At 40.7% G+C, this 18,277-nt stretch overlaps 2 protein-coding genes across 4 annotated transcripts in view; one reads left to right on the top strand and one right to left on the bottom strand.

Moving 5' to 3' along the window:
- The window catches only part of LOC122734982 (zinc finger protein with KRAB and SCAN domains 7-like), a 21,860-nt gene extending 19,845 nt beyond the window's left edge, over positions 1–2,015 (bottom strand). For all 3 annotated transcript variants that reach the window (XM_043976204.1, XM_043976206.1, XM_043976205.1), the window contains exon 1: positions 1,572–2,015. The gene's annotated coding sequence lies outside the window, so the exon portion shown is untranslated. The remainder of the gene's footprint in view (positions 1–1,571) is intronic.
- Positions 1,811–18,277, top strand: ZNF678 (zinc finger protein 678). The gene is made up of 4 exons (XM_044000829.1): positions 1,811–1,889; positions 8,569–9,033; positions 15,788–15,901; positions 16,633–18,277. The coding sequence occupies exons 1-4, from the start codon at positions 1,811–1,813 to the stop codon at positions 18,075–18,077; spliced, it is 2,103 nt and encodes a 700-aa protein (XP_043856764.1). The 3' UTR covers positions 18,078–18,277.

Genomic DNA, 18,277 nt, shown 5'->3' with positions numbered 1-18,277 from the left:
CAAGAAATCTATTAATTGGTCCCCTGTAGTACAAACTTTATAAAATGCTTCAAGAGGGCAGCTAGATAGCACAGTGGATAAAGTACCAGCCCTGGATTCAGGAGGACCTGAGTTCAAATCTGACCTCAGACACTTGACACTTACTAGCTGTGTGACCCTGGGCAAGTCACTTAACCCCTACTGCCCTGCAAAAAATAAATAAACAAATAAACAAATAAAACACTTCAAGTCTCTCCCCACTCCAATCCATCTTCCACTCAGCTGTCAAATTAATCTTCCCAAAGCAGGTAGGCTGGAGATACCAGTAACTGAAACAGAGAAGTCAAGGAAAGGAGGGGCTGATTTTAACAGGATGATGACCCGATCATGTCACCCCTGTACTCAGTAAAGTCCAGTGGCTTCCTATCAACTCCAGAATCAAATACAAAACACCCGATTTGGTATTCAAAGCCCTTCCCAAAGGGGACCCTCTCCTCCTTTCTAGTCTTCTCACACCCTCCTCCCTCCAGGGGTACTGTGTCCATAGTGACACTGGTCTCCCTGCTGTTCCTTTTCTTTAACAAATCAACTCCAGACTCCAGGCATTTTCTTTTCAAAATAAATTCATTACTTGATTTATTTTTAACATTCCTCTTGAGTTCTGAATTCTCTCCCTCCCCTCCCTCACCCACTGAGAAACTCCAGGCATTTTCCTTTTTTTTTTTTTTTTTTTTGCGGAGCAATGGGGGTTAAGTGACCGGCCCAGGGTCACACAGCTAGTAAGTGTCAAGTGTCTGAGGCCAGATTTGAACTCAGGTACTACTGAATCCTGGGCCGGTGCTTTATCCACTGTGCCACCTAGCTGCCCCCAACTCCAGGCATTTTCAATGGCTATTCCCCTATATTCTTCCTGCTCATCTCCACTGATTTCCTTAAATTTCCAGCTAAAATCTCGTCTTCTTGGAGAAGCCTTCCCTGATCTCCTTTTACTTCAGAGTCTTCCCTCTACTGATCACCTGCAGTTTATCCTCTATATGATGCTTGTTTGTAGAGTTGTCTGCACCGTGTGCTCCCTGAATGCAGTGCTTTGCCTTTCTTTGAATCCTGACACATAGTTGGCGATTAATGAATGCTTACTGACTGACTGCTGACTGACAAGTGGCTACTGTCAAACTGCTTTGACAAGGTGATAATTTACAAGAGCCGACTTCAAGGTTCACGAAGCATATTGCAGAGATTTCCTCTGATCCGCTCAAAAGTCCGGGGGCAGCGGGAAAGACAACGCCGGTTTCTGGGGTGCCCGAAAGGCGGGAAACGAGTGAGAACCGGGTAAAAGGGAAAAGTTGAACCCAGTGAAAGGGAGATGGCGGGAGATGGCAGGAGATGGAGTGGGGGTGGGGCTAGAGCTAGAGTGGCCCCTCCCCCGCCCTGCTTCAGCTCCGCCCCTACCCCACTCTAAGATAGGAGTGGGGGGGAAGGAGGGAGTGATTCGGCCCGCCCACTGAAGGCCAGGATGGAAGGAAGCCGCACAGGCCGCGGACGCCCCCTCACTGCAACCTGCCCCCTTCCCTGGGACCCGGGCCCACACTTACGAGGAACAACGTTTGAGCGACCTCCAGGGTCCCGACGGGGAGGGAGAGGGAAGGGCAGGGCACAGGACCGAAGACCTCCGCCATTCACGGGAGGATAAAAAGAACAATGGCTGACCGGAAGTGGGTTCCGGTCATTCCCCTGGCTCTACGGCAGCTTCCGGCTGCGCTCTAGGAGCCCCGGAGGTGTCGACATCTCGTTTGCTTTCTGGATGGGATGGGAGGAGGAAAAAGAGTGGGGGATGCAAGGGGGAAGTCGCCTAAGGATGGCCGTAGGGTCCGGAGACCGGAGTTTGGACCCAGCCTGCTCCTTCAGCTATGGTGCTCTCCCCTGAGCCTCAGTTTCCCCGTCTTTAACGCTACAGGGGGCAGGATCATATTAAACCAAGTCCTTTAACCCAGTCACCCTCATATTTAACATCAGAAAGCTTGAAACAGATGCTAAACCCCGCGATGGGGAAAGGAATGACTTTGCAAATTGTTAATTATTAATAACTGGTGTTCTTCCATACGAAGAAGAGTAGAGACACTTAATGGAAAACTGGACGACACGGCAGGGAAGGGGGAGGCAGAGGCTCCCAGCAAGTGTTTGTATAGAAATGCTTTCAATCAGGCTTGGGCTCGGAGTCCAAGAAGAAACGGATTGTTTCACTTCCAGCTCCTCCTGTGCAGCTTCCTGTGGCAGATCTAAAGAAGGGGTTGTTAATCTCGGTGTCTTTGACCCCTTTGGCAGCTTAATGGCACCTAGGGACCCTTTCTCAGAGTCAGGTTTTTTTTTTGATTGTTTGTTTTGGTGAGGCAATTGGGGTTAAGTGACTTGCCCAGGATCACACAGCTAGTAAGTGTTAAGTGTCTGAGGCCGCATTTGAACTCAGGTCCCCCTGACTCCAAGGCCGGTGCTCTATCCACTGCGCCACCTAGCTGCCCCTCAGAGTCAGGTTTTAAAATGTGTGAAATAAAATACATTGAACTACAAAAGAAGGCAGTTATTGAAATATTTAGAAATCAAATTTAGCTATCAAAATATTTAGAAACAAAACAAAACAAAAAAGCAAGTTCGCAGATTTTGCATTAAGAACCCTAATCTTAAAGTGTCACAAAGGCAGCTAGCTGAAAGCCTAGGATGGAGTTAACCTCTAGATACTTTCATGTTATTTTCCCCAACCTAGGGCAACTGATGCAGTCAGATACCCGCTATCTTCTCCCTCCCCTTGTTGAGTATCAGCAAAGCCTTTTAGAACCCTGACATCTGCCCTTTATGGTAGCCCTGAGGCTCTTCCACTCTGCAGTGAAGAGATAGCTCTTTAGCATCTAAACATTCACCAAAATACAAGGTAAGACAGGTGCCCACTGTGTGTATCAAGAAACTGTGGCAGCAAGAGGAGAGACTCACAGATGAAGTGCTTGCCCCCTCTAAGAGGCTCTCAGCTCTTAATCCCTCTAGTGACAGGAGAAATCAGCCTTTCTGGAACTCTCTGGCTCTTTACATTCCCACTCCTGAGCCCTGCAGAAAATCATTTGCAATTTAGCTTTGGCTCATCTAAGGTCTCTCCAAAAGGAATAGAAAGGTTCTCTGTGTACTGTGTAGATCAGATATAGGACATTACATAAAACAAAAGACTTGTGAGGGTCCACTGACAAAAATTACAAAGTTATAGTAGTAACATAACAGCTCTCAAGGCTGAGTACAGCCTTGGGTGCCATGATTTAAGGCTTGATAAGTTGGAAAATGTCCAGAGGAGGGCAATCAGGATTTTGATAGGCCTTGAGTCTGTTATATGAAGATTGTGTATCATGGAGAAGGCATGACTCAGAGGGAACATGATAGCTGTCAAGTATTCAAGAAGGCAGATCCAGAAGCAGTGGCCAGAAGTTGCAGAGAAGTAAATTTAGGTTTGATGTCAAGAAAAACTTTTATCTTGGTTGGAGCTGTCCAAAAGTGGAACGGAATATCTAGAAAGGTTCTGGGTATGCTTCCTCCTTCCCCCAATTCTGAAAGCCTTAAAGCAAAGGCTGAATGACTGCTTGTTAGGTATATTATAATAGATTTTTAGGATAACCACCATTATTGCTCTCCTAGGAGGGTGAGGCCGAAAACGCCAAAACGTGAAGCATTTTGCTGAATAAACATAGAATCCCCTCCACACTGTACTGTCTCCCTCAGCTTGGCCAGGGCGTGGGGGTCCTCCTCCTAATAACAATCATCTTTCCTCCAGGAATCATAGTGAATGACTAGTAGCCCACCACCCAACCCCCCCAGCACCAGCAGAGGGGCCCAGGAGCTCCATACCTCTTGAATTTACAAAGCTGTCTCCAAGACTGGAAATGATCATCTCAGAATCACCTAAGTTTAAGATGGAAACATGAAGAAGAGGTAGCTGGCTAGGGCTTTGTGATCTAGCCTCAAACTCACCTAGGCCAGCATATGTTCCGGTTGTTATGACCAAGCATTACAGTTTGACAGTTCATTGGAAATCCAGGGAGAAGGGGTGTTGAGGCTAGTTACTCACTTTAAACTTTACTGAGCAGTTCTTGTCTTAGTGGTAGGCTCTCTCTGATACAACTTTGACACAGCCAACCCCTTGTGACCAAAGGAACACCCAACGAGCTCTGTAATATCCCAAAGTGCCATGCCTTTCTGCCAAGCCAGAACATCTGTGGCCCACTGGAGAGGGCCCAGTTCCAGACATGTTCCATGAGGTGTAATCTAGCCATAACCACTGGGGTTGGGGAGATTTCCCTTGATCACACCCATTCTTGAATCATTTTCAGTTGTATTTGACCACTTTGGTGTTTTAAAAAAACTTTTAACTAGCTATGTAACCTTGGGCAGAGAAGTTGGGTTTGAGCTCTCAGTTCCCCCTTCCACCAGGACAGGATCCTAGATCTCTGTAGTCTATATAGTCTATAATCCCCTCCACTACCTCTCCCCTCCCCCCTCTGACTTGTTCCTGGATCACAAGTGTTGCTTATATGTGTTTCCCTTCATATCTTCCATGTATGTACCCCTGGAGAATATTTTTTGTTATTTTGTTATGCTGTCTAATTGTCTTTTGCTTTGAACAAATCCTCTCAGTGGTTTAACAAAGGAAACACATTAGTAGAGCTTTATACTCATGTTTTTGAGTGGATGCTTCTCCACAAAGTGTTTTACAGCTGGGGTCACTTTCCAGGGCCCAAGTATGAGGAGAGACATCAGATACTACATCTGTAAAACTTTTTATTAAAGTGGGGCTCCCTCAGGGCAAAAGATCTAAAACCCAAAACCTCTGTCCTTCTTAGAACTCCCAATCCTATATTCTGCCATGTTCCACCTTCTTCATCAGGTAGGAGCTCATTTTTCCATCCACTGCCTATTGGACAAATCCAACCGAATGTCACATAGAAATTTTTTTTTGGAAACCTTATCCTAATTCCCCACCTCCAGATGTTAGTGCCTCCAGGTGTTAATAGAAGGTATATGCAAAACTCATTATAAGTTGATATGATGAACAAATTCATTATTAGAGATTTATGGCCCTGGAGTCAGGAGTACCTGAGTTCAAATCTGGCCTTAAGACACTTACTAGCTGTGTGACACTGGGCAAGTCACTTAACCCCAACTGCCTCACTAAAAAAAAAAAAAAGAAAGAAAGAAAAAAGAAATTTAAACCCAGGTGATAACACCTTAGAATGAAAAGTGAAGGCCCACCCCTAAAAGATATGTGGCAACTGCCTGCTGTCCATATGAGTAAATGGGAGATTCTGGAGAATAGAAAGATAGTAAAAGAGTCAAGGAAATTAACTTCAAGAAGAGTGCATCCAGTGGATAAAGCACTGGCCCTGGATTCAGGAGGACCTGCGTTCAAATCTGGCCCTGGACACTTGACACTTAGTAGCTGTGTGACCCTGGGCACGTCACTTAACCCTCATTGCCCCACCAAAAAAAAAAAAAAATAAGGGTCCATCCATTAGTTGCAGCTGTACCATTGACAGCAGATGGTGGCTTATATGGAGAGGATTTGGAACAAGATCAGGATGTAAAGTGAACTTATGCTGATGCCCTGCTTGGGCTTTGAGGAAGCCTGTTGATTCCCAGATCTCTATATTTTGCACTAGTCTGTCTTCTGAGCTCCAGAAACAATTTCTACTCATAAGGAGCTTTCTTTCTAAATGATACTGTTAATATGCAAGGATTGCTGCTTGTAGAAAATTGAAACTGGTAAGGGGTCTCCTGCTAATTGAAATTCTTTATCCACAACCAATGTCTTCTTATATACCAAAGGTAAAACTCCATATTCAAAATTAAGCAAGGGCACAAAATTCAATTTTAGAGTTTTGGATTTCACTACACAGAAGTACAGAAAAGTTAATGTTAAGAAGTACACCTTCACTGGTCTTCCAGGAAAATGTAAAAGTCAGGTATAGAATGTAACATATCCAGGATAAAACTAAGGAGACATTTACAAAGACAATCTTTCTTTAACCACTTTAACAATCTTTCTAAGGATTCTTTTTTGAGTAGGGTCAAAGGTGCTTCAGAGGCATTTTCTGCTCTTAGTCTGGTCACCTTCCTAATACATTTAAGGGAGAATTCCTTCCAGACCTTGACTGAGTCTAAAATCAAAGATTTCAAGGTAGGAGATTGTTGCCTTGGCATTGAAAGTTAAAGGCTGGGGCAGCTAGGTGGCGCAGTGGATGGAGCGCCGGCCCTGGATTCAGGAGTACCTGAGTTCAAATCTGGCCTCAGACACTTAACACTTACTAGCTGTGTGACCCTGGGCAAGTCACTTAATCCCCACTCCCCTGCAAAAAATCCCAAACAAACAAACAAACAAAAGAAAGTTAAAGGCTGATAAAGTTTTTCATTCAGATTAGACCACATACTTCAAACTAAAAGACTATCAAAAAATTATTTTTTAACATTTCAGAAAATAAAAAGTGATTTTTAGGATTATATGGTTCCACAGAATATTAAAGACTTAAATAAAATAGAAGGTAACTTTGGGGTGTTAAGGCATAAAAGGGAGTGGGGGGAAGGAAGTGCATCAGGAAATGCCTTAGGCAAAAGGTGGCATTTAAGCTGAGTCTTGAAGGAAGACAAGGAAAGTATAAGAGGAACTAGGTGGCACATTGAGCTTGTTAAAACCCAGCCTAAGGGGCAGCTAGGTGGCGCAGTGGATAGAGCACTGGCCCTGAAGTCAGGAAGACCTGAGTTCAAATTTGACCTCAGACACTTAACACTTACTAGCTGTGTGACCCTGGGCAAGTCACTTAACCCCAATTGCCTCACTAAAAAAACAAAAACAAAAACAAAAAAACAAAACCCAGCTTAAGATTATTACTAATTGTGTGACCCTGGGCAAATCACTTAAATTTCCCCATCTGTAAAATGAGAATAGCATTACCAACAACCTGCCAGGGTTGTTATAAGGATCAAATGAGATGATATTTGCAAAGCACCGGGTGGTATAGAAATGGTAGCTATTATTACTGTTAAAGCTGACCTAAGACTTGGATCACCCTGTATTTGCATAGATAAAAGAAAAAGGATGATGATACTTTAAAAATATAATGAATATAATAATTCATTATAGCGAATATCAAATGAAAATAATGAAAGTTTTATAGCCAAAAGACAAACAATAATGAACACAATAATATAATGAAAATAAATAATAGTGATAAGCATAAAATTATAAAAAATAATTACTATATTATTTATAACAAAAAGATATTGATATAATCGCAATGATTATTACAATATAATAATCAAATAGAATAAGTCATTATAAATATAAATATGATTAAAATAATAATGTTGAAGCATACTCTCCACCTCCAGAGAAAGAACTGATATTGATTGAACACAGACTGAAGTCTGCTATTTTTCATTTTTTTCTTTTATTTAAGTTTTCTTATACAAAATTACTAATATGCTAATATTTTACATAATTGCAGATATATAAAACCTATATCTGCTTAAAGCTTCAGGGAGAAGGGAGAGGAGGGGGGGAAGGAGGGATAGAATTTGGAAATTAAAACTTTAAATTAAAATGTTTATTATTATTACTAATACTACTACTACTAATAAACATTATTTATAGCTGATAGAAAAATAATGACAACTAAAATAATTGAATGCAGCAACTAGGTGGCACAGAGAATAGAGCACCAGGCTTGGAATCTAGAAGACTCATCTTACTGAGTTCAAATTTGGCTGCAGACACTTAACTATCAGTGTGACTTGGGGAAGTCATTTAACCCTGCTTGCCTCAGTTTCCTTATCTGTAAAGTAAGCTGGAGAAGGAAATGGCAAACAGCTCCAGTATCTTTGCCAAGAATACCCCAAATGGTATAAGGAAGAGTCAAACACAACTGAATGCACTCAACAGCAACAGCAATATTGGAATATAAGGAATGGGTGAATAGAATTCACAATGATAAATATAAAATAATGATGAACTTATTATTTATATCTAAAAGAAAAATGATGAATAATTGAATTGAATATAATGAAAGATGATGAACATAAAAACGATGGAAAAATAATGCACATTATAGCTAAAAGAAAATGATGGATATAATTGAATAGGATATAATGAATAGAATCCATAATGATGAATATCAAATGATGAAATAATGAATATATCATTTATAGCTGAAAGAAAAAGAATGATGAATGAGAATATAACAAATGTAAGAATTAATAATGGATAGAAAATTATGAAAATAATAATGAATATATCATCCATGGCTGAAAGGATAATAACGAATAGAATTGAATAGAAGGAATATATTAATTCATAATGGTGAATACAAAAATGATAAAAACAACGATTGTATAGCTGAAAGACAAAGAATATACTAATTGAATGTAATGAATGAATGAAAGTAACACTTCACAATGATGAATATAACAATGACTAGCTGACAGAAACATCATGATGGCCATGATAACATTATGCGTTATAAGAAACTGATTAACTGACATCCTTGGGAACGCAAACACCCCACATAGCGGACACCACGACACCCCGTAGAGCAGGGGCCCCAGGAGGGTGGGGCTTGGCTTGGGATCGGTCCCCTGCCCTTTCCCCGCCCCCGCCCCTCCCCACCACCCAGTCCCTCTCGGTAGTCCCCAGGGGATCGCGGGAAATCCCTGGCAGGCCGGCCGCCCCCGAAGGAGAGGCCCAAGAGAGTCCACCTACGAGACGACCTCCGGAGTTCCTAGAGAGGAGCCGGAAGAGGTCTGCATGGCCTTCGGCTGAGCTTCCGGCCTGCCCATTGTTCTCAAAGTGCTGCCGTACCCCCCCGGAATCGGGGGGGGGGGGTGGTGTTTTCAGACCCCGAGGCTCCCTGTGGACTTCGCAGCCGGTGAGTGGTGAGGTCTCGGGCCCGGAGCGGCGGAGTCGGGGCGCTGACGACACCCCGCGGGGTGTCCAAGCCCGAAAGCCAAGTCCGATGGCTCCCTCCCTGGGGCAAGGTGGGGCTGCGGTGGGGGCGCAGGCGAACCTAGCGGACCGGAGGGGAAGGGCTGCTTCGAGGACTCTGGGAGGAGCTATTCCCCCTCCCTCCCTTCTCCACCCACGTGGTCCTGGGTCGCGGCCTCTCCTCCTATCTTTCCGGGCGGGGTCAGACCCTCCCGTCCCCGCCCCCGCTCCAATTATGAATAATAATAGGAACAATAATCCCCTTTTACCCATGGATTGTGGAATCCACCCTGCGCCCCTCGGGGTTGGTGAAGCTAGTATCTGAATATTCCCTTAGTGGAAACTGAAGCCGGAGGGTGAATTATCTGGCCTTCCGTTGGTCTCGGTCCTCTAGCACAACTCACCACTTTTTCCTCTCTGGGCACTTCAAGCCGTGTATAGTCCCGCCCTGCCATCCCTTGCTAGTTACCCAAAGTGCACCCAGCTCTCCCCTGCTACCACACTTCCATGTCATTGCTTCCACCCGTGGATCCTAGATCAGATCACAGTCATAGTGAGTTTGTGTGGTCCGTGGTGAGCATCCCTCACGGGGTGAGCTTTTCTGCCCTTAGGCTGATCCTGGAAGACACGCTGCACCTGTCACCAGACTGCACGTATGTACCCATTGCGGGTGCGCCTGTCAGCTTGCATCATGCGGGCAGAGGTTTCCAGCATCACCTGTCCTCTCCCTGGAATGATGGCAAGAGGACTTTTGAACCCTTCCCCCAGTCTTCCTTTTTTGTTAATCTATACTGGAACCTTTTGGGAATGTTGAGCCTTTAAGCTTAGGTCGGGGAAGAATGTTTACAGTGTTTGGGGCATGTTTTTGGACCATGAGTGGTATTTGCTGCTTGCTAGAGCTAGACTTAGGCTCATCCTGTCTTTTACAACTAAATAGACAGCATGTTGTGGTAATAATAACATTGGATTTATACTTAAAAGGACCTGGGTTATACTTAGGCCTGTGCATCTCTACACCCTTGGTCAACTCACGTCTCCCCTTTTGAACCTCAGTTTCCTCATCTCTAACATGAAGAGGTTGATACGATGATCTTAAAAGACCTTTCCAGGGGGCAGCTAGGTGATGCAGTGGATAAAGCACCAGCCCTGGATTCAGGAGGACCTGAGTTCAAATCCAGTCCCAGACACTTGACACTAGCTCTGTTACCCTGGGCAAGTCACTTAACCCTCTTGCCTCACCAAAAAAAAAAAGTCCTTTCCAATTGTGAATTCTGTAATGCTACAAGTTATAAGGACAGTTTCCACCAAAAAATGATGAGAGTCCCTTTTATCACAAATAGTCCAAACTTGACTATAATAGGACAAATGGCTACTGTCACCTTACTCCCTTTTAGACCCTACCCCTCTTCTTATTGCTGTTGTTTATAATGTCATAAAGATTGAGACTCAAGACTAAGCCTTTTTAGTTCATCTACAAAATGAGCTGGATATGTTTTTAATGCCTTTTTAAAAGTTTAATTTTGTTTTTCTGTTATCAAAAATCCATTTCATAACAAAGAAAAAACCTAGCAACACAATGACTACATTTGACTGGACATAATAATACAAATAATAATGATAAAAATCCTATTGCCTTAAGGTTTACAAAGCATTTTACAAATAGGATCTGAATTGATTCTCACAATAACCCTGGAAAGTAGGTACTATTATAATCCCCATTTTACAAATGAAAAAACTGAAGCAGACTGGGATTAAGTGACTTTCCCAAGGTCACTCAGCCACTAAATATTTGAGAAAGGATTTGTACTAAGGTCTTCCTGACTGCCTCCAGGTCTGTGCACTGGGCCACTATCTAGCCTCTATAACAACATTTAGAGCTGTGCTTTAAATTATGTGGTCATACTAAATATTAACAAATTTGCTTATCTATTTTTACAGATAGTTTCTCCTGGAGAAAACATCAGCTCCTTGAGAGTAAGAGTTATTCAATTTCTTTGTATTTCTGTCCCCAGCACCTAGTCAGTGCCTTACATATAAATAGTTGAAGCTTAATAAATGCTGAATTATTGCTTTGACTGCCTATAACTAACTCTGTTTTTAAAGGTGCATGGGGACTTCATGCAGATCCTGTATTTACTGCCTGTTAAGTAATATTTAATCATCCTAAAAATAATTCATCAAGGCATAAAATGGTATTTATTAGTGCTGATATTTTAGAATTTGAGAAATATATCTACATTCCTTTGTGAACATAGCAACTTGAAGAAATGGAAGAAATACTGACCTTTGAATCAGAAAATTTGGACTCAAAATTTAAGTTCTGACATTTAGTCAGAGTGTACGTATATGTGTTTGTTTACATATATACATCCATCCATACATATATGCACACACATACATACACACATGATACATACTATTCACTTATACATACATACTAGTGGTGATAGGGCAAGTGGCTTCATTTCAAGTACTAGTTTCTTCCTCTGAAAAATGGGGTTAATAATACTTTTAATAACTTTCAGTTTTTTTGTGAAGAAAGTACTGTTTTAGCCCTAGAGTATAGCACAGACATATAAGTAAGCTATGATAATTATTTGATTACAGTTTCTATTTATAATTCTTTGCTACCTGAAGAATCCTAAGCATTTCTGCTTATCTTTAGGGGATTTCTTTATATGATTGATGATTTTAGTTGCTCTTCTCAATTTTTTCTGTTCCCTAAATTTTATCAATACCTGTTGTTTTTTATACTACAGGCATATCCTGATACAAGCCCACTTCCATTGAACCCTCCTTTGAAACAAAAAAAACCAGTTAAGTGAAATTGACTCTGACTGGCTGTGTATACCCTTTTTAGCACACTTGTTCCCCACTGCCAACCCTTCCAAGAGAAGAAAAATGCGTTTAATCATTTGTTCTCTGGTCTAAAATTGGTCTCTACAATGTATCAACATTCACCTGTCTTTTTGTGTTATTTTCATTTATGTTACTACTGTTCTGTTATTTGCTTGGTTCTGCTGATTTTGCTCTGCATCATTCCTTGCAAGTATTGCCATGGTTTTTCTCAATTCTTTATACCCATTTTTCCCTATACATTACTATTCCATTATGTTCATATATCCATAATTTTTTCCAACTGTTTCCTAAGTGCCTACTTTTTGTTATTTTTCTATCCCCAAAAGTGATACCCTAAATATTTTGGTATATATGAGACTTTCTGTGGTTGACCTACTTTGAGTATATGCCCCAAACTAGGATCTTGGGGTCAAAGAGTATGACTAGGATTATGAATTTTCTCATATTAGTGTGTCTTTCTTCCCATAGCCCCTTTGTGTTGATTCACAGTTGTCTTTACTGTAAACTTATTGGGTATGAGGTGAAACTTTAGAGTTGTTTTTAATTTGCATTTCTATATTAGTGATTTATAGCTTTTTCTTTTTTTTTTGCAAGGCAATCAGGGTTAAGTGACTTGCCCAGGGTCACACAGCTAGTTAAGTGTCAAGTGTCCGAGGCTGGATTTGAACTCAGGTCCTCCTGAATCCAAGGCCAGTGCTTTATCCACTGCACCACCTAGCTGCCCTATAGCTTTTTAAAAATATGATGGTTGATAGATTGCATTTCTTCATTTGAAAACCGTTCCTAGCCTTTAATCACTTTTAGTGTGGAGTCTTAGCCATGTTCTCATTGTATCTTGGGTATCAGACTTTTGTTATGGTTATTTAATACAAAGATTTTCCCCTCACTTGACAATTTATCTTCTAATTCTAGCTACATTTATTATTTGCATAAAAGCATTTCAATTTGCTGTAGTAAAAAATGTCTTTATTTGTCCTTTTTTTTTTTTAAGCGTGATAACAAGAACTATATGCAGCATTCGGATGCAGACATTCAGATGACTGGACAGGAATATTTTTAGATTTGCTCATGTCTCTGAGTCATTTCCTTAGTATATCCGCTCTGAAGTGACACAGAGTGAGACTGGATATTTTTTGTGGAAGTGTGGATTTCACAGCCAGAGTGAGACTCATCACCAGAGTTATAGGGAAGAAGGTTGCGAAGTGTGAGGCTTCTGACCTTGATTACAGTTTGAGAAGGTCCAAATCCTTTCATATCCTATACCCTAAATAGTCCCTATTGTTTCTTTTCTAAGGTTCCAGTTCCACCTTGATTATTATACAAGTTCAATTCTATCTCAGCATGTAGTATAAGGAAAAGAGCACTGGACTTGGTGAGTCAGAAGACCTGGTTTTCTTTTTTTTTTCTTTTCTTTTTTTTTTTGTTTTTGGAAAAATATTTTATTTCCAAATACATATAATTTTTTAAAGCATTTATTTTAAAAATTTAGTTCCAAATTCTCTCCCTTCCCCTTTCCTCTCTCCCCAACCTGAGATAGTAAGCAATTTGATATAGGTTATACCTGTAGAATCCTGCAATCATGGTTTTTTAAATTAATTTTATTTTATTATTTTCCAGTTACATATTACATATAAACATAGTTTTCAACATTTGTTTTCACTGGATTTTTAGTTCCAAATTTTTCTTTTCTCTCCACCCCCTCCACTTCCTCCCTCCTCCCCAAGATGGAAAGCAGTCTGATATAGGTTGTATTTGTACAATCACATCAAACATATTTCTACATTAATCATCTTATAAAAGAAGAATCAGAGCACAAAGGAAAAACCTCAAACAAGAAGGGAAAAAAAAATTTTAAAGCTTTTGTACAAACAGAAGCAACGCAGCCAAAATTAGAAGGGAGGCAGAAAACTGGGAAACAATTTTTACAGCAAGCATTTCTGATAAAGGCCTCATTTCTAAAATATATAGGGAACTAAATCAAATTTATAAGAACCCAAGTCATTCCCCAATTGAGAAATGGTCAAAGGATATGAACAGGCATTTTTCTGATGAAGAAATCAAAGCTATCTATTGCCATATGAAAAAATGCTATAAATCACTATTGATTAGAGAGATGCAAATTAAAACAACTCTAAGGTACCACCTGATACCTATCAGGAAAAAAGGAAAATAATAAATGTTGGAGAAGCTGTGGAAAAATTGGAACACTAATGCATAGTTGGTGGAGCTGTGAACTGATCCAACCGTTCTGGAGAACAATTTGGAATTATGCCCAAAGGGCTATAAAGCTGTGTATACCCTTTGACCTAGCAATACCACTTTTGGGTCTTTTTCCCAAAGAGATCATAAAAGGGAAAAGAACCCACATGTACAAAAATATTTATAGGAGCTCTCTTTGTGGTGGCAAAGAATTGGAAATCGAAGGAATGCCCATCCATAGGGGAATGGCTAAACAAGTTGTGGTATATGAATGTAATGGAATACTATTGTTCTGTAAGAAACGATGAGCAGGAGTTCAGAGAAACCTGAAAGGACTTAAGTGAACTGATGCTGACTGAGAGGAGCAGAACCAGGAGAACATTGTACATAGTAACAGCAACATTGTGTGATGAACTATGGTAATAGACTTGGCTCTTCTCAGCAGTGCAACAATCCAAAACAGTTTCCAAGAACTCGTGATAGAAAATGTTCTCAACATCCAGAAAAAAAAACCTGTGAATTATGAATGCAGATTAAATCATACTGTTTCTACTTTTGGACTTTTTTTTTCCTTCTTGTTAGAAGACCTGGTTTTCAATTCCAAATATGCTACAAACTAGCTTCATAACCTTGGCTAAGTTGTTTCACTTCTCTGGGACTCAGTTTCCTCATCTTAAAGTGAATGTTAGTGGACTAGATGATCTCTGAATTCCTTTCTTCTTCTAACATTCTGTGATTCTTTGTCTCTAGGGCTCAGTTTCTGCATAGGAACAGCAATTGCTCTGGGAAGAAACAGCTTCATCAGAATTGCATGTTGCTCTCTCTTTTGACACCTCCTCATCAAGGGGCCTGCTCATGCCTGCTTTGTGATTCAATGATGCTCCACTTTCATGATCCCCAATATGGTACTCATCATTCCCAGCTCGGGATTCCTGCCTTGCTCTCACTTTGCTTCATTCCTCTGGAGTTTTCTTATTTGTAGCTCTCCCCTTGTAGGACTCCTTCATCACCATGTAATAATTCTTCTTATATTGTTTCATCTGTTATCTGTCATCTCCTCTACCTACTTTTCTATCTTATAACCAGGGAGAGAGTGAAGAGTTTGCTCTGAATTTGCAGACCCACACGTTTGACTTCCTATGTCATCTTTTCCTTCATGGAAGTACAGTCCTAAGTATTTTAACCAGGTGTTTCTCTTTCTGACTCCTTTGTCCCTTATAGAATAAGAGCTGAAATAGGTCTTGGGTCCCTCCTGCATAGTGCTGCCCAGCTAATTTTTCTTTAAACAAGGCTGTGTTGTTCAGAAACTTCCACTTACTCCTTGTTTCTCCTCAGTTAGAATGCACTTTCCACTCTGCCTAGCCAAACATATCCATTCTTTTAGGCCCTGCTTAAATTCTATTTGCTCCATTATATCTTCCCTTGTTACTCTGTCTCTCAGCACCTTGCCTCTCCTTTATATTCCTAGAGTCCTCAGTCTGTGTGCCACACAATTTAACATTTGCTTATAGACTGTCTTCATTATTGTTTTATGTGTATAATTCTTCCTAACTATACTCTAAAGCTGATTGAGAGTAGGTAGTATGTCTTAATATACTTCTTTCTGTTCCTCACTCTTGTCCTTGCCCCCCATCATAATACTGGGTTAAGCAAATAAGTACTTACTAAATACCTACTGTATGATGACTCTCCAGAACAGTTCTATATTTCTGCTAACCTTTCTTTTCTATCTTTTTTCCTCATAAGCAGGATTTCTGTTTCCTAAAACTGCCATGATCTCCCAGCCTGGTCAAGAACAGGAATTATGGGTCCTGGATCTTCATAGAGCTCTGGACAAAAAGGACTCAAAGGAAGTCTATCACAGTGAGTGATACAGACTCTATTAGTGCTGATGCCAACTATTCTTTCTTCTCCATCTTTGCTTTTAAAATGCTGTCTTAAAAGACTGTTGGGAATCCAAATACATTTCTGAGAACTAGAACAGTTGCCTGTATTGAATTTTCAAATGAACTCATTGAAAATTTTCCAAGGACACTGATCTTGTTTTATATTTGTCCCTGAAGCCAGGAGAACTAGACTAAATTCAATCATCCTGTTCTCCTAGTCTAGTATAATGGAAAAGGTGGGTTCTAGGCCTCTCCTTCTCTAAGTGCTCCCTTAGTTCTCTACCTTTCAGGTCCCTTGTTCTGTCCCCTGAATTTGCTGTAATCAAAAATGTCTTCAGTTGTCTTTTTTTTTTTTAAAGCATGATAAGAAGAACTATATTCAACACTCTAGACATAGACATTCAGATGACTGGACAGGAATATTTTCAGATTTGCTCATGTCTCTGAGTTGTTTCCTTAGCATATCCATTTTCCTTCCTTCTACTTATTTCCTTTATCTGTTCCTCATCCAATTAGCTATGTGTTGCTTCTCTCTTTACCTCTCCCCGGTTTTTCTTCTAGATTCTTTACCCATCCTTGATTTTCCTTTTTTCTAACTAACTGGCTTAATCTTGCCTCTCTCTCTACAAAGTAAATTTTGACATACAAGTTATGCATTTCTAGAGCACTTGGAAGAAATGACATTTGTATTTTCTGTTTCTTGGCTAGATGACAATGCCAGGACCAAGATTGAGGATTTGAACAAGGAGACTTTGGAGGGGGAAATTTTCAAAGAAGAATCACACCCAAGGACAATAGGATGCATCCAAAAGGATATACCCCAGGAGCCCATATTTAGAGAAGCCACTGAATGGAAAGATAGTCTAGAGAGGCAATGGGAATACACTACAGGAAAAAGAGAGGAGAGAAGTTTCTTGGAAGTGATTGTTAAGGACAAGACAAGTCCTAGAGAAGAGAGAGACAAGGTGTATAAGCAGTATGAAGAAAGCCCAAGTCTTACTTCCAAACTCCTCATACATCAGACATATCCTAAAGGACAGAGATCACATAAATGTGGTGAATGTGAAAAACACTTCAGTCGAAATTCAGACCTTCTTCGACATCAGAGAATTCACACTGGGGAAAAACCCCATAAGTGTATTAACTGTGGAAAAGCTTTTAGTAGAAGCAAAAACCTTATTCAACATCTGAGAATCCACACTGGAGAGAAACCTTATCAATGTAATGTGTGTGAGAAAGCCTTTAATCAAAACCAAAGCCTTATTCAGCATCAGAGAATTCATACTGGGGAGAAACCCTATGAATGTAATGAATGTGGAAAAATGTTTAGTCATAGTTCACATGTTATTGTACATCAGAGAATCCACACAGGGGAGAAACCTTATCAGTGTAGTGATTGTGGAAAAGCCTTCAATCAGAGTTCAAGCCTTAGTCAGCATCGGAGAATCCACACTGGAGAGAAACCTTATGCATGTAATGACTGTGGCAAAGCCTTCAGTCATAGTTCACACCTTATTGTACACCAGAGAATCCATACCGGAGAGAAACCCTTTGAATGTGATGACTGTGGCAAAGCCTTCAATCACAGCTCAAGCCTTATTGCCCATCACAGAATCCATACTGGAGAAAAACCTTATAAATGTAATTTTTGTGGTGTATCTTTTAGTCAGGGTTCATCTCTTATAGAACATCAAAGAATTCACACAGGGGAAAAATCCTATAAATGTAATGAGTGTGGAAAAGCCTTTAGCCATAGCTCACTGCTCATTGTTCATCAGAGAATCCATACTGGGGATAAACCTTATGAATGTAAAGAGTGTGGGAAAGCCTTCAGTCAGAGCCAAAGTCTTATTCGACATCAGCGACTTCACACTGGCGAGAAACCATATGTATGTAGTGAGTGTGGGAAAGCCTTTAGTCAGAGCCAAAGCCTTATTCGACATCAGAGAATCCATACTGGAGAGAAGCCCTATAAATGTCATGAGTGTGGGAAAGCCTTCTGTCCTAACTCACACCTTACTATGCATCAGAGAACCCACACTGGGGAGAAACCCTATGAATGCCATGAATGTGGGAAAGCTTTCAGTCGGAGCTCATACCTCATTGTGCATCAACGAGTCCATATAGATGAGTCATTTCACTTAATTCATTAGCACGATGGACTAATGAAGTCAAGAAATGTGATTGATCCCTGTTGACATATACATTTGGTAGAAAATCCCACAGCCATAAAGAATAGTTACTTTGGCAGATATCACAAATGTGTGCCTCTGATATCAAAGGAGTTCAAGGCTAGAGGTTCATCATAACCTATCCTCACTACTGGAAACACAAAAACATTAATATTTCTAAC

Source organism: Dromiciops gliroides, chromosome 1 (genome assembly GCF_019393635.1).
Source record: "Dromiciops gliroides isolate mDroGli1 chromosome 1, mDroGli1.pri, whole genome shotgun sequence".
Lineage (NCBI taxonomy): Eukaryota > Metazoa > Chordata > Mammalia > Microbiotheria > Microbiotheriidae > Dromiciops > Dromiciops gliroides.
The sequence above is the reverse complement of the archived record's forward strand: the minus strand, read 5'-3'. Positions and strand labels throughout refer to the sequence as shown.